This window comes from Paroedura picta, chromosome 2 (genome assembly GCF_049243985.1).
Source record: "Paroedura picta isolate Pp20150507F chromosome 2, Ppicta_v3.0, whole genome shotgun sequence".
In the NCBI taxonomy this organism is placed as follows: Eukaryota; Metazoa; Chordata; class Lepidosauria; order Squamata; family Gekkonidae; genus Paroedura; species Paroedura picta.
Genome location: NC_135370.1, coordinates 92,519,752 through 92,537,041, shown reverse-complemented (window position 1 = coordinate 92,537,041; position 17,290 = coordinate 92,519,752). Strand labels below are relative to the sequence as shown.

Genomic DNA, 17,290 nt, shown 5'->3' with positions numbered 1-17,290 from the left:
TGCCTAGATAAGGTATCTTAAGTTAATGGCCAGATTGGTGAGACTGCTGTCAGAGAGGAACAGCCAATAAATGGAATAAATTACTCCAACTGAATACATTGTACTGTATCAACCAAGTTAACCTGGAATAGTGATATCATACTGCACCTACCTCATGAGACACAGAGAATGTTTTTTTACAATAGGAGGTATAGATTAGAATAGAAATCACTACTGAACAGATGAGGACACTTTGGTAACTGTTTGGAAACTTTCATTGGCAAAAAACAGCATCTAACCTCCTTAATTGGAGTGTCTAATTATGCTTTCCATATGCCAAGTATCAAAAGGCCATGGCACACAGTTCTCTTGATGGTTATAAACCATAACTATAAAAACACAAAGACCTTTAATTTGAGTAATAAAACCTAATCACAACAGGAAGATAGGGAAGAAGAAACAAAGGGGGGATAAACTAGTTTCTGTTGGATTTGTTTTGTACACACACACACACACACACACACACACACACACATATACCTTTCTACCCCCAATCATATCATAAGCATTCTTGCTGTGACAGTTTTAAATAGGAACAAAATATAAAAATGAAATATATACCATTAGCTATGAAGCACTTGAACATCTATCATATCATTACTTCCCATATATGCAGGTAACAACCCCAACCCACACACTGTTAGTTGTCAGATCCCTCTTCTCCGTGAGGGGCAATTTATATTTAGAAATAAACATCCTTCCTTCAATATTATTTCATATACTGCCTGGCTGAAAATGACACTAAGTCATATGTCAGCCAGATCATGAGCACAAATACACTGTTTGGCCCAATAGGGCATAAAACGGATGCCAGCCAGTAACAAGCCTGGGCGTACAATTTAGAATATGAGAGAAGGAATGGCTGACCTGCTGATGACCTTCACCACCCCAAGGAGATGCATAGACAATAGACTTCCCAGGAACCTGCAACTAATGTCATCAATTTCCCAATCTCATTTTCCTGGCATCCACTTACCTTAATTTGGCAATACATAACACCCACTGATACTTAAGAGGGTCATCTAGAACCATTTTACACCTGTAGTTAACATCAAGTAAAGCAGTCACAATTATTGTTTATTTCCCGAGAACCCATCAATGTTTCTCCAAGATCATTATTTCATTCTGGAAACGTCATCAAACCATTATTTTTAGGTAAGTATGTCAGCATTGTCCCAGGTGGAACGTTTTCCCTATATATACCAACCAGTGCTGTATATGTGTTCTTTGACCCCCTTCCTTCTTTCTTATGTGAACTGCTGATTGTTTTGCTGCTGACATCTCCTTGTCTTGATTGGTAAATATTGTCTTCCCCAAAATTCTCTTCTTCTCCCAAATTTTCTCTTAGCTAGCCTTGTATGTGTTTTTTTCCCAGTGTGTTTTGAGTGTGTTGTACTGTTTTATTTCCCCTCAATAAAGAAAATTTCAAGTGTAACATTTGACTGGTTATTTGGAGATTGGATAGTATTGGATTTTCTCTTACTGAAAAAGTAAATACGTACACGAGGGTAGCTACTACCAGCTTTTCTACCATTTCTCCTGATTCCCTTCTTTACTGCAGTTTGCATCCCATGTGGCTTTTTGACCCTCTGCCCTGTTGTGCCAGCAAAAAGGCTGCTAAGATGCAAGCCAGAGACTGGACAGTCTATTCAGAGGTTTTCATCTTTCAATATAGGAAAATAAACATTAAGTATAGATATAAGTGCCATATCATAATATCATAAAAGATATCAACTATTTTCTTCATAGGTCAGAAAATGTCTTGCTACATAGACTATAGATCAGTGGTCCCCAAACTTTTCCAGGTTGAGGAACGCTTCTGGGGGTGGGGGAGAGCCCGGGTGCCATGTGTGCGCAAAGCTGGTGGGTGCAAACGTGCACGCATGGCAGCTCCACGCAAACACGCATGCGCAGAGCTGCCGTACATGCGCGTTTGCGTCCACCGGGGGCGCAAACGTGTATGTGCGGCAGCTCTGCGCCTGCCTTCCCCCCCCAAAGCAAGAAGCTCACCGGGTCGCGAGCGAAGTGGCTGCATTGGCGGCTGCTTTGCTAGCCGCCTGGCAAGCTTCTCGCTGCAGGGAGGGGGAGAGGCAGGCGCGGTTGCCGGCGGCCAGGTACCGAGGCCTTCGTGGCCTGGCACCGGGTGTTGGGGACCACTGCTACAGATGATATATCACCTGTTTTCTTGGAATGCTCTTTGCCACTGTTGTGCAGTCTTAGCAATTCTAAATTCTTAGCTTTTGTATTATTCTGAGGCTACTGATACTATTTACCTGAAATCAGCTGCAAGTTCTGACATGTCAACAAAAGGTCAACATTAAATTGCCCCACAAAAGGCCGATTTTAAAAACAGATCCATAGCTCCCCTGCCTCCCTTCTGGTCTAGCCTTAACATAGTTTACTATGATTTCCATGTCAGGGAAACTATGAATAAAACTACTTAGGTAAGTTTTCTTTAATCTATTTGTTCCTTCAACCCATTATTTTTCCAAATGTCTGGTCTACAATAAACATAGTTCGATTCAAATTATGGCTGGAGGTCAAGAGAGCAAAGGGCGGTATATAAAAGACATTTTAAACAACCAAAATTACCCACAAAGGTGTTCAAAATTTTGATTTTTACAATTTTATTATATATATATATAGGATAAATACAGAGTGTATAAAACACAAACATGTTCAAAATTTGAAAGACATTGATCTACTATGTAAATGTATGTGTGTGTAATATTCTAGCAATGCAGTATGTACTTTCAAAATCTATTTTATACTGTATTGTGAACCACACATAGGTTAAAAGGAAAGTAAGGCTGATACATCTGTGTAGTTAAAAGCATTCTGTCACCTCTGCATGCTAATTAAAAATCCAAGCCCACGCTGCATTTTCGGAATACAAGCTTAATGCCATTACCTCTCAGGAGAATTGATTGTTCGTGTCAGAAAAGGGGGCACAGAACAGCAAACAGGAAACAACAATGAATCATTGTTTGGTTTCAAAGAAAGCAGACTAAAAGGACAAGGTCTGTGGAGGACAAGGAGGATGTTCAATTTTGCCTACAGAAGAATGTTGCCATATTAATTATCTGTTTCAGAATCAAGTCATAACATGCTGGTTAACAAAGTCAATTTTCACTAAACACATTTATTTAATAAACTTCAATTAGATTTTATGCTGCAGAAAAATATGCTTACACAGCCTTTGCAAAGCTACCGAAACATGAGTGAGCATACTTTGAATTTAATACAAAAATTATTTAAGATTTTAAAATAATTTTTGTCTGTTAGGGTAAAAAGATACTGACATAAGTATCAACATGCTATTTTTTGTACTAAAAGGAATAAAGATCATTTTACTAATGACATAGGATGCTAGCATTGTACCTTTCAAATACAATTTATAGCTGAGCTTCCTCTAGTAGGCAGGGGGGTGAATATTCCATAATTTACAGAAAGTATAAGAACAAAACAGTTAATATTTTGCAAACTGAGATGGCTTTAAACTATTCATTCCATACTGCACTTTAAAGCCACAAATCTGTCAAACATCCAATGTAAACTGGCAAATGCAAATCGGAAACTTAAATGCTAGCCTCATGAAAAACAGATTTTCAATCTAAACATTCTAATGGATGAAGAAAGAACGTACAAGTGAAACCTCATTGCTCCTTATCTATCCTTAACACAGCTAAATAAAAGCTCTGACAATCTAGCTGTCCTGAACATATCTATGCCTGTCACTGAAATTCAGTCAAAAAAATTAATGAAACAGGTAGGTAAGAACAATTCTTGGGTCACTGGTCATTATTTCACCTACAAAAGAGCAAACTATCAAAGAAAAACAGCTTCTGAACATGACAATCACCTCCAAGGTTTCATTCAAGACAGCAGCAGATCAGGTTCTAGCATCTGTTTCTGATTTTAAATTTTTTTCTTCAGCAGCTAAGAGTTTGACTGAATCTACACTTCAAAGCAAGTTATTTTAAGAAGAATTTGCACATGTGCAGATAGTGTGCCTCTGTTCAGGAGGAATTAGACTCCCCTCCATCTCCCCCACACACCAGTTTTCGGATTTTGCAGCAAAGCTGGGTGTATCCCAAGTTTGTGAAAAAAAGGTTTCTCGGTAGCCCAGGGCTAGGCCTTGGAGCTCTGCTGGCGCCAGCACCTCACTTCCCAGGCTGGTCCTGCCCTCTGCAGAGTGGGGCAGACCTGAGAGAAGTGCTGATGGCAGCACCCCACTTCCTATGCTGACCCTGTCCTCCACAGAGTGGGGCAAGCCTGGGAAGTAGGAAGACATGTGGCCAGTGCCGGGAGAGCTCCAAGGCCCAGCCCTGGGCTTCGGAGCTTTGCTGGCACCAGCACCCCATTTTCCAGCCTGGTGAATTCCAGCAGCAGCAGAGGCAGCACAGCCTGCCCAAACCCCGCCAATGTTGTCCAATATATCCCGGGCAGCAGCGGAGGTGGTACAGGAGTCCCAAAAGTAAGGAGGGGGAAGGGAGATGGAAGCTGTATTAGTCTGAGTGTGTGTTTGTATGTGTGTCTAAGAAGGGGGAGGAACCAGGGACAAGATTGGGGAAGCAACAGGTAAGGGGGGAGAGGGCAGGTGGGAGTGGGGTTAAGGGTCTCTGTGTATATGTGTCTGAGAGAGAGGAAGTGGGGAGGGACCAGGAAGGACGTCAGGGAAGTGTGTGGTAAAGGGGAGAGGCAAGGGAGAAGTAGGGCGGAAGGAATCGCTCCATCTGCGTGTGTGGCAACAGACCCCTCCCATATGTGGATGTGTTCCACATAAGGTATAAGAATCCTTGTCGGAAGATTTTTCTTAGATTTTGAAGAATATTTTATCACACTTCCATGTCCGTGCAATAGCTGGGCCCTTTATTTTTAAACATTAAAGCTAGTGGGAAGTAATTTCACAACATAGACAAACAAGAAAATTAAAAGGGGAAACTTTAGGTTCCATTTGTCTGACTCATAGAGATGATTTTTGTAGTTCTGCTGCCTTGAGCAGAGAAAAAATATTTCTTTAGTCATTGTGATGGATACCTCTCTAAACTCTTCCCTCCACTGAGGTAAATTTTCCTTCCAATAATTTATTATTATTTTAATTTTTATTTCCCACCACTCCCGGGGACCGGCTCGTGGCGGGTTACAATATTAGTCCATAGACACTAAAAACCACAATAAAACCCCATTAAACATTAAATACATGAACATAAAAATACAAAGAACGTAAGAAATAGAATATGGTAGTATAACTTTCTCAACCTTTTTGCTATTGAGAAACCCCTGAAACATTCCTCAGGCTTCCTAAAACTCAGAAGTGATGTGATTACATAGAATATGGTTAGGAAACATAGCTGTGTACAAGCCCAACTGGTGCCCCCACCTCCTCCAGGGCCATTATTGGCCATTTTGGGAGGGTTAGGTGAGTCAAGATGACCATATAGGGTCTTATCACCTGATAAATGTTTAACAATTAAAATATATATTAAAACTAAGTGACTCCTTCTCATTCAGAAAACCCTGGTCTACTCAGAAGTTTCAGCTTACTGGGATCACAATACTACTAAGAAGCATTTCATGCCTGAATATATTTGCCTGGGGAGTGGAGGCTTCCTTGGAGCTGCCCACTTACAAACTTGCCTTGACATGTCTTGACACAGCAAGATCACAGAGAATGTTCACACAAAAGTAAGTTTCCACTTTGGCTAATGAAGCAGGAAAGAGGGTTTACTTGTGGGGGGAGACATGGGGGAGAGCCCAAGTTTGCAGGCAGAGCCATTGTGATGGTCTACTTGGATGTAAGTGACACTACGGCTCTTGCAGTTAATTGCTGTCTCCACCCATCAGGCAGGACACACCCTGGATTTGATCTTTGGTGTCCTGAAGGCCCAGTCTCTAGGCCTCCACTCCTCTGTGTGGGCGGTGAGCATATGTTGACCTGCCCACAAACATTTATGGTTTTGGATGGATTCCTGAATGCTCTTGATGGAGTGACCATCACTGGTTTTCCCTATTTTAAAGTATCCTGTCATTAGAGAAATGGAGAGGGAACTTTGTACAGACTAAAGATGTGCTGCAGTGACCCTGATACAGGCTAAGAGCTCTACAAACTCTGATATGAATTTCATCCAGGATTCTGGTTTTTTTTGGGGGGGGGCTATCATCTGGCCATGGAATTGGGGTCACTGTGGTGGACAGGCAGTTGTGAATTTCCTGCATTCTGTAGGGGTTCGAGGTACCTTCCACCTCTATGATTCTATGATAGGGTTAAAACCTTGGCAGCGTGCTTGGACAGGGAAAATCTCTAAATAGGGTGTGAACACTGCTAATCTATCTTGAGCTGTTGTTGTTATTATTATTATTATTATTATTATTATTATTATTAGATTTATTACAAAAGTCCAGTTAAAACCCCATTAAAACCCATTAAAATAGACAATCACAACACAATAGCAACATAACAGCAACAACATGGCGGAACCCCCCCCCCCAACCCTCCTTCCATCCTACGTTAAGAAGGAGGAGGTAGGAGAGACAAGAACACAGATGGTTTTAAAAGTATTATTAACTATATTTTAATTAATTATTTATTGTTATTCTGATTTAGGATTGTTGTACACCATCATGAGCCAGTTTGCTGGGAGGGTGGTATATAAACCCCCAAAATAAATAAAGTCAAGCTTGAGACTCGATTACTCATAACACCCGCAGAATGATCTGCATGCAAAAAAGGCCTATGCTATAGTCACTGGTTAACTGGGTATCTCATGAAGGGGGCAAAATATTCACTGACAACTGCTGAACTGCACAAAGGATTGCACTCTCCTCGATCTAGATGTCCAAAGTAATTTCCTACCCCAGATGCACTTTTCTTGCAAAAAACTCAACAATTCATGGATTTTTATGCCATTTATTATTTCCTTTCTGCAAGCAAAATATCTCAGGTACAACGTTAACTCCGATACGGGACTGTCTCATGAAATACCTTAAGTATTTCAGTCCAAGTTTATTAGGGTACAGATTTACACCACATGTTAGACGTGTTAACCTTCATTTCTTTGTCTCAAATATATCTCTGTTCTTCGTGAAATCTTGAGTTTCAATTCTTTCTGTAAAAAAAGTATCCTAAATGTTTCCTAGTTGCCATCCTAAAGACAAACTACATTATGAAAAGAGGAGAAATAGCTCTGGATGCTAGACCTTCCTACAAGCAAAACCTTGTAAGTTTTTCTTTACCATCTCCATCTCCAGCTAAGATAATACTGAACAACATATCTACCGAGGAGAGACCCAGACCATGGAGAAGAGACTCAGAACAATTTGGCACACTTGCACATAACCAATGGCATTACTTTATGTTAGATACTAGTAGTGAGGCCCATTGCATCCAGGAATGCAATGGGCTCTAGCGGCGTACCTGGAGGCAGCAGGCTGGGGAGTGAGGCGGGCAGGGAGAAGGTAGGCGGCTTGTGACAAAGGGAGGAAGTAGGCGTCGCGGCAAGGGCACGGTGCTCGAGCAGTTGGAGGCAGCGAGGGCTCGGCCAAGAGGCACTGGCGCCACATGAGGGCAAGGCTGCCGCCAGGCTGGGTAGACGGCCGTGGCCAGGCTGATGGCAAGAGCCACACGGGCAACATCCGCATGAGTGGACGGCGAAGAAGAAGAAGAAGAAGAAGAAGAAGAGTTTGCTGGGCGCATCCGGCTTGGCCCGCTGACCCAGACACCACCCGGGTGGCTGTCCGAGGCTGGGCAGGGCCACCTACAAGGCTCTTTTATGTTACCTACTAGGGGCCAAGCCCATTGCATTCAGGAAGGGAACTCACCGGCTGAAGAAGAACAAGAACAACAACAACAACAACAGTTGGTTCTTATATGGCGTTTTTCTCTACTAGAAGGAGTCTCAAAGTGGCTTACAATCACCTACTCATTCCTCTCCCCACAATAGACACCCTATGAGGTAGGTGAGGCTGAGAGAGTCCTGATATCACTGCTTAGTCAGAACAGCTATATCAGTGCTGTGGTGAGCCCAAGGTCACCCAACTGGTTGCATGTGGGGGAGCGTAGAATCAAACCCAGCTTGCCAGATTAGAATATGTGCTTTAAAATATAAATCCAATTAACTCAGAAGTAAATCCTTTCCATTTAAATAAAACTTCCAAATAAATGTGCATAGTAATGCAGTCTTAAACATCTTGAATATTCTATAAAAGACTTTCAAAGAAAAGCAGATGTTCCAGGGGAAAAGTAAAATAAACTAAAGATTAAATGCCTATTTGGAATAATGTTGCTCTGGAAATATTCCTAGTGTAAATGGCAGAAAATGAAGAAATAACTCCATTCAACACTTTGGTCAAAGTCAATGCAGGAAAGAGATCTCTTTTAAACCATGCATGGATAGAAAGTACCTGGATCTGCAAAGCACTTGAATGGTTCAGGAGGGCCTGTCCACCAGGCCTACGGTTGAGGCCTATAACATTGAGAAACTGAGCTGGCCTCCCTATCAAAGTCCTAACTGCACATCATTTGGGGCTGATAAAACTCCTCTACTCCTTCTTGCTCCTTGCCATTGAAAGTTAGAACAAGAAATGTGGATGGAATTGTTTTTAGATGTTTTAGACATAATTATTTATTGTATGCATTTATATATTTCATTACTCTGTATGTTTTTATTATGACGGAACCCACCCTGTCCGAGACGAAAGGGAGGGTGCTAAATTCAATAAATATTGTATCTGAGGAAGTGTCCGTGCAGACGAAAGCTCATACCTTGAATAAAACTTTGTTGGTCTTAAAGGTGCTACTGGACTCTAAATTTGTTCTGCTGCTTCAGGCCATCATAGCTACCCACTTGAAACAATAAATATTAGTAATAATAATAATAAGATAGGGCTTCAAATATCTTTGCAGCCTTCTCTAAAACAAAATACTGTATTTTACTTTTAAAAATTGTTCTGCTTCCTTTTCAACGCTGAAAGTGCAAAGATTTTCTTCGAAATGTCTAAACTTCATTTCAAGATGAAAGTCATGTTATCTAAGGAGATGCTGGTGGAATGCAGCACCGCTCAGCAGAATTCTGTGCAGAATTTTTTGTAAAACCCTTAAATATCCCAATGACAAGACAAGGAAATCTCTCTGCCCGATGGCAAATTTTGCTGATTCTGCACTAATGGTGCCACTCTGGGTAACCACTGGCACATTGCAGCGGAGCTGGAAGCTCTGCCGCTTTCTGGCAACGGACGCTGTCTGCTCCAGATTTCTACAATCCAACAGATGCAACCGGGGCAGAAAGTCTCTGCCATGTGGGGGAGAGGAGCAGCAGGATGCTTTTCTGCAGGATGGTGGGATTGCGTTGTCATGCAATCCCACCTTCCTGCAAAAAAAAAAAAAAACTGCCCCATTTGGCCAAGTAGCACCACAAAGCCAAGTGGGGCATTTTCTGTCCCCTCAAGCCTCTGTAGGAGAGGGAGGAGCCAGGCCTTATAGGCTCGGCTCTTCCACATCCATACGGACCTGCAGCTAGACAGGACCCCATGGCCCCCATGGTGAAAAGGGCACGCAAGGCAATGAAGGCCGTGATCTGCAACCAGGATGGAATGGCAGCGACGTCACGTGGCTGTGGGAATTAGCCCTGGCCTTTTCTGCCTGTGCAGAATCAGCCACAGAGATCACCATAAGACAAACAACCAGGATGACTACTGCTTATGTGTTAAAACATATTCCTACATAATCAGAAAAATGCTGGAGCAATCAAGTAGGGCAACCAACCTCTCTTCCTGCATTAAATATCAAAAGAAAAAAATCTTTCGCTCCCAAGGGCCACGAATTCTTACAATGTAATCCCTATTGGTCTTCTTAAACCATCTCACATAAAAACATGGGTTTTGAGAGATAATTAGGGCACTTTATCCTACCACTATGTTGCTGAATTTTGAGACTCAGAACAATAAAAGTATGAACCCCCTTTATCTACATTGACATCTAAGCAATGGGCTCATAAACAGTCCTCATGTATTCATTCTCTGTCTTCCTATGGCCCAATCTCTATTCATCCAAGCAACAGAAGAGCTTTATTTCCTCACAACCTTTATCTTCTTTTGTCATCAGAATAATATTCCAACTATATCAATTCCTCCCTTCTACCTTCCAGTCCAGTTTTAGTATTCACCTTGTACTTCTCCAGTTCAAGCTTATAGCCTACTGGATCTCTTTCTCAGCACTCCCACTGCTAGTCTGAAGAGTCCTCCAACCCCTCTAGCCCCTTAGTTTCTCCTGCCATCATTGTGGAAATCTCCTATCCAACCATATTTTAAATCCCCCCAAGTCTAGACACTCCCATAAAAGGCTTTAGCCTTGTTAGTGCCTTGTGTCCTCACCCTTAACTACTTGTCTCTCTGTAATTGGTGATTACTTTACACACATCACTGAAAGGGCCTTATCAAGTTCCTCTGATGACAGCAAATAGCTTTTTATACCATCTGGCATCAGTTCGTAGCTTTTTCTAATCAATGTTCAATAACTCTTTATCTTCCATTCAATACTTGGAATTTACGTAAAGATACTATTTTACAAATGAAATACTGTATTTGCTGGCGTAGAAGACTACTTCCCCCCCCTGAAAAACATGCCTCCAAGTGGGGGGGGGGTCATCCTATACGCTGGGTGCACTTCAGTTGGGATAGACATAGTGGCCTCACGATGCCCGCCCGGTGCCCATAGTGGACTCCCAATGCCCGCCCACCTCATTCTACATACCAACCAGTATAGTGCAGTATCCAGCGTGGCCATGGTGGGTCATCAGCGTGGCTGCGGTGAGCATCAGCAGCGAGACAGGGGTGCCAGGCTTTTCGGCATGACTGGCGCTCCGCCCCGCCCCTTGTCTACACAAAGCTCACACATGCGCACTTGCACACTAGTGCTGGTCACAGGGAGATGCAGGGGTGGGCTGGGTATATAACAAACTGTATATTTTGAGTGGAAATGTTGGGGGGTCGTCTTATACGCCCAGTTGTCTTATACGCCGGCAAATACGGTAGGCATAAATGGTGGAGTTGTGAAACAAAATGTATGGCAATAATTGTAAGAATCATATTTTTTTCCCTTTCCTTTTCCCACGGTTTCTTGGGTATTTTGCCTTTCATGGATTTTTGTCTGCTTTGTTCGGATTTGTTAATGTATAATAATGAATAATAAACATTTTTAATTAAAAATATTCTGGAAGGGCCTTATTAAGTTTCACTTTTGACAGCAAGTATCTGTCTCAGCTGGTTTTAGGTGGGTATTTTTGCTGCTTACATAATAAATAATATTCTGGCTTGTACTGAATTTTAAATGTCTTTTTATTTATCCTTTGTAGTTAAACAAAATTAAATCTTGAGTTTAGAATTTCCTCCTTTTTGTTTCCCTAATATCTCCTCTAAACAGGCACACACACACACACTTAGATATCACCAAGCCTGAGTGACAGACACATTTGTGAATGTGAATATATGCCTTCATCCCATGGTTACAGTTGTATTACTAATTCTAAAACTACAAAAATATAGTCCAATAGCAAGTTTTTTTTTAATGGCATAATCCACATTGATTGCCAACTGACACATTCTGGAGTTGTAAAACAAGGTTGCACTTACCTGTAACTGTTTTTCATTGAGTGGTCTTCTGTGCAGGCACGCATGGGGCTGTTCTTTCACATGCCTGCCATGGAGAAGAGCTAGCAGGCTTTAAAATGACGTTTTTTAGATCACAGGAGTGCTCTCCCGTCACAGAGGAGATTGGTTTTCCTGCCCCAAAGTCACATGATGTGGAGTGAGCTCTCCTTCCTCTGTTCTCTGTCCACCACTGTAGAAATTTAACACCACTTCCGCACAAGGAATCTGCCCCTGAACAGCCTCTGGTTGCTATTGGGTTTTAGAGCTCCCTCTACATGATGTTACCTGCATCCCAAAGTTTTCCAGGGGTTGACTCGAGTTTTGCCCAAATTTGCTTCAGATGAGAGAAATTGCAACAAATGGATTTACCACTTTTATTTTTATTTATTTATTTAGATTTATATACCGCCCTCCCCGAAGGCTCAGGGCGGTTTACATTAAAACTAGTCAACGATACATGAAACAGTCTTCGTTAAAAACATACAGTAATTAATAACAGTGGTTGTAACCATATAACATAATAATATAACAATATAACAATATAATAAAATAATATAACGTTGGAACAGTGCAATACCACAACAGGTCCAGAGCGCTCTGGTGGAGTTCTGGGAGGAAGGGGGAGAGGTGGGGAGCGGGGGGGAGCGGGGGCCCTTCATTCGCTGTTGGTTGTGCCTGGTCTCAACCAAATGCCTGGCGGAGGAGCTCCTTTTTGCAGGCCCGGCGGAACTGTTTAAGCTCCGTCAGGGCCCTGATCTCCTCCGGGAGCTTGTTCCACCAGGTGGGGGCCAGGACAGAGAATGCTCTGGCCCTGGTCGAGACCAGGCGGACTTCTTTAGGGCCAGGGACCATTAGCCGGTTGGTGGCGGTGAAGCGCAGAGCTCTTTTAGGGGCATAGGCAGGGAGGCGGTCCCTCAGGTACACTGGGCCCTGACCGCGAATGGCCTTGAAGGTAATTACTAGAACCTTTAGTCTGATCCGGAATTCAACTGGCAACCACTGCAGTTGGTGGAGAATGGGCCGGATGTGGGAACTCCACGGTGTTGCTGTGAGGATCCTGGACGCTGCGTTTTGGACCAGCTGTAGTTTCCGGGTCAAGGCTAAGGGCAGGCCTGCGTAGAGCGAGTTACAGAAGTCCAGTCTAGAGGTGACCGTCACATGGATCACTGTAGCTAGGTGTTCCGGGGCCAGGTAGGGCGCTAGTAGTTTGGCTTGGCGGAGATGGTAAAATGCCAGCCGCTCTACCTTTGTGATCTGGGCTTCCATTGTAAGGGAAGTATCCAGAATCACGCCTAGGTTCCTGGCGGAGTCAGCCGTAGAGAGCTGTACTCCATCCAGGGCAGGCAGGCACGCTTCCTACCCAGCCACAGGACCTCCGTCTTTGAAGGATTGAGCTTCAGACGACTCTGCTTCAGCCATCTCGTCACTGCTTCCAGGCAGCTGGCTAATGCTTCTGGGGGGGAGTCAGGGCGGCCATCCATCAGGAGGAAGAGCTGGGTGTCATCGGCATATTGATGACAACCCAGCCCAAACCTCCGTACCAGTTGTGCGAGAGGGCGCATAAAGATATTAATTAGGATAGGAGAGAGGACCGCTCCTTGTGGGACTCCACAAGTAAGTTGACAACGGTCTGATGTTTTGTCTCCAATTGCAAACCTCTGTCCACGATCCCGGAGGAAGGAGATCAGCCATTGGAGGGCTGTCTCTCGTATTCTGGCATCGGTGAGGCGGCGAGCTAGAAGCTCATGATCGACTGTGTCGAACACTGCTGAGAGGTCCAGTAATATCAGCAGTGCCGACCCGCCTCAGTCCAACTGGTGACGGAGGTCATCTGTCAGGGCGACTAACGCTGTCTCTACTCCATGGCCAGGCCGGAAGCCTGACTGGGATGTGTCTAGGACCGAAGCTTCTTCCAGGTACTCTGTTAGTTGGTTTGCAACAGCCCTTTCAATCATCTTCCCCAGAAACGCTAAATGCGAGACGGGTCGATAGTTGTTGAGCTCTCGCGGGTCTAAGGATGTTTTTTTCAGCAGTGGGCGTACCACAGCCTCTTTCAGTCCCTCCGGGAATTCTTCCGTTGTGAGAGATAGATTGATTATCTCCCGGAGGGGGCCCTTTATCCTTATGTCCACTGTTCTTAGGAGCCAGGATGGGCAAGGGTCTAGTGGGTATGTGGTCGGCCTCGCTGTTGCTAGTATCCTGTCCACTTCGGTCAGCTTGAGTCGTCTGAAGTTATTCAAGGTATTCTCCAAAGACAGCCAAGGGGCCTCTAGTTCGCTTTCTGTATCTAAGGTTGGAGGGAGGTCATGGCGGAGTGTCGAGATTTTATCCGCAAAATGACTCGCGAATGCCTCACAGCTGATATCCAATTTGCTACTGTTTTGTTGCCCTTCAGCCAGGGCAGTAAGAGACTGAACTACCTTCAACAATTGAGCTGGGCGTGAGTCTGTGGATGCGATGGTAGCCGAGTAAAAATTGCGTTTCACTGACTTCACCGCCATCTCATAGGCCTTCATCTGCATTCTATAAGATGTTCTCGAGGCTTCGTCACGAGTCTTCCTCCAAACTCGCTCTAGCCGTCTCAGTTCCCGTTTCTTGTTGCGAAGCTCCCCGGTGTACCAAGGGGCCCGCTTGAGACGGGGCCAGAGAGGGTGTCGGAGGGCTATCTCATCAATGGCAGCCAGCAGTCTGTCATGCCAGTCGCTGACCAGGCCATTGAGAGAAGTGCCAGGAGGCATTGGCTCCCACAGAATGTTCAGGAATCCAATCGGATCCATAAGTCTCCGCGGGCGAGCTAAAATTTGCTCGGCGCCCAACTGAGGTGGGAGTGGTAGCCATAGCCGAGCCTTCAAGGCATAGTGGTCTGACCATGGCACAGCAGTTGCCGTGACCAGATCCACATTCAGACCTACGCCGAAAATAAGATCCAGGGTGTGACCTGCTTGGTGGGTGGGGCCAACAACAAACTGCGAGAGTCCTAGTGTCGCCATGGTTGACACTAGGTCCTGCCCAGTTCTAGAGGATGGCAGCTCAGCATGGACGTTAAAGTCCCCCAGGACTAATAGACTGGGAAACTGTAGCGTCCAGGCCGCCACCGCGTCTAGCAGGGCAGGCAGGGCATCTGGTGGTGCATTGGGCGCGCGGTACACTAACCAGATGGGCACGCTCTCGGTTGATCCCCATCCGAGGTCAACACATTCAATGCCTGGTATTGACGGCGCAGGAAGGGCCCTGAAGGAGAAAGCCTCTCGGGTCAGGATTGCCACCCCTCCTCCCCGCCCCGCTGGCCGAGACTGGTGGAGGACAGAGAACCCGGCAGGGGCTAGGTCTTTCAGGGTGACTGTTTCACCTTTCCTGGTCCGGGTTTCTGTCACGAACGCCAGGTCCGCTCTTTGCTCTGCAAAATAGTTTTGCAGGGTAGAGGTTTTGTTGTTTATTGACCTGGCGTTGCACAGCACCAGTGTCAGAGGCGGGTCCCGCATCCCATCAGAGGCGGGTCCCCCATCCCATCTCGCATCCCATCAGTGAGCAACCAGAGGTAAGCCCATATGGAGTGGGAGAGTTGCGACAGTCTCTGTACCATTCTCCTGCCCTTGCACACACTCACCCCTCTCCATATCCTGCTCCAAGTATTTTTTTTTAATGGCATAGTCCATATTGATCGCAAAGCTACATTGTCAAAGGTAAAATAAAATCTTCTTTAAACTGTCCACGGTCTTTTTGGGGATGAGGCAGGCAAAACACAGTCCTGTTTGTGTTTTTTGGAGCTGGGGAATTAAAGGGGAAAGGGGGGCAGGTGATCAAGCAACTTTCTCCCAGTCATCCAGGCACACATGCCCCTTGTTTTAAAGCCTTCCGTTTACACGAAATGATTTTTTGGGCTCCAGTTTCCCATGTGCAGCCTCTCAAGAATCCACCCAGACATAAATAAAGTCCAAAACCATACAAATCCTTAAAAAGTGGGGGGAATCAACACGGAACTGTTGGTTTTTCTTAAAAATACATCTGTGTTATGACATTACCACACAGCGACGTGGAAGTGCCTTTTAAAAAAGAAATTATTTTGAGGCTCGGGGGAGGAGTTTTAGTCCATGAGAGAACGGCTGTGCTGTGATTGGTGTCTTGCTGTAATTGACAAGCCAAGGAATGGGGGGAGAAGTTCAGCTTGTTTTCTCTTGCAGCATCATCAGGAGGCAAAAATCCACAATGGGTCAGAGGGAAAATGCGGAAGGAGAGCTGCAAACGCAAGGTTTACCATCCCGCGTTTGCAACTAGGAGGCCACTTGCATTTTAGCCTTCCATGCAAAAATATTCTGAGTATTAAACCATAAGAATAAGTATGAGTATTAAACCATAAGAAAGGAGGGAGGGATGTATGCCTACACAGAAGACCATTCAATGAACAACAGTTGCAGGTTAAGTACAAGCATGTTTTCCTCTTTGTGTTTTCTATTCAGTCTCACATGGGAGAATAGCAAGAACACTCACCATGGAGGATGAGCAGCAGAAAACAGCGTGAAGTACTGCTCTACCCACAGCAACCTCTCTCCAAGAGTTGACATCTATGGCACAGTGGCGTACAAATGTGGCTAATTCAGCTAGGTCGCCCCAGTGGTAAATATCCTTTCAGCTCATCTCATCAGCAGCTAAAAGAGAACTGAGGGAGTAATGCTCACCCCTCTCACATCATGTGACTTTGGGGCAGGAAAGTCAGTCTTCTGTGACAAGAGAGGACAGTACTCCTGGGATCTAAAAACGTGTCTTTACAGCCTGCTAGCTCTTTTCCATGGCAGGCTTGTGAAAGCATAGTTCCACATGATACTGCACAGAAGCCATGAAGATGAACATGGCCTTACAGTAGAAGAATTAAAATTTAAATTTAAAACATACCCTATTAAAGATTAGTTTATAAGAGAAAAGTAGTATAAAAAGTTAATCTACTTACTCCTCTTGTAAAATAAATTCAGTGTTTTCAGGAGAACACTGGCCAGTCACAGGATGCTTAAATGTTGTAGTCTGTTGGTTATGACTGAAAAGAAAATAATAGTATAATTTAATGAGCAAGCATATCTCCCAAAAAAATTGCATTATTTCATTGGCCCATTTCCTGCTACTCCATAGATGCAATTTTCAGCAGTGCACTACAGTGATGAAATACTTCATCTGTATTTCATTTATGGATAAGATGATTAGTTGAATACACTTGTTTATTTATTTATTTATTTAGATTTATATACCGCCCTCCCCGAAGGCTCATTTAACTAAAAAAGTTATTTCCAGATTCTCTCCCCCCACTGCCCACCGCAAAATTCGACAAGATAGAGGTTATACTGATTGGTAAAACTGATTTCCTATAGAGGAATATGCTGCCTGCCCTGGAAGAGGTTAGTTTATCTCCTGTAAATAACTCCTGGACCAAGCCTTGAAATCAGAGAACCAAGTTGGTGGTAATAGTACATCCTTTCAAGCATATCTTACACACAGAGTATCTTTCCTTGTAGTGATGGTTTTTAGACAGACTGCAGTATTCCTCTAGTTTAGAGAGTTATAGCTTGTGTGTTGATCTGACAAAGAATTTTAATTGAAGGGTGGACAGAATTGTTGA

General features: G+C 44.1%; 1 protein-coding gene across 11 annotated transcripts in view; it reads right to left on the bottom strand.

Annotated features, from left to right (window-relative positions):
- Positions 1-17,290, bottom strand: part of PLEKHA7 (pleckstrin homology domain containing A7) — a 182,503-nt gene that overhangs the window by 101,879 nt on the left and 63,334 nt on the right. For 9 of the 11 annotated variants that reach the window (XR_013228306.1, XM_077321642.1, XM_077321633.1 and 6 more), the window contains one exon: positions 16,631-16,714. The exons of the other annotated variants lie outside the window; for them this stretch is intronic. Coding sequence is in view for 6 of the 9 variants with exons in the window: in XM_077321642.1 (XP_077177757.1) it covers positions 16,631-16,714 (84 nt within the window). In the remaining 3 variants the exon portion in view is untranslated. The remainder of the gene's footprint in view (positions 1-16,630; positions 16,715-17,290) is intronic. 11 annotated transcript variants of the gene reach the window in all.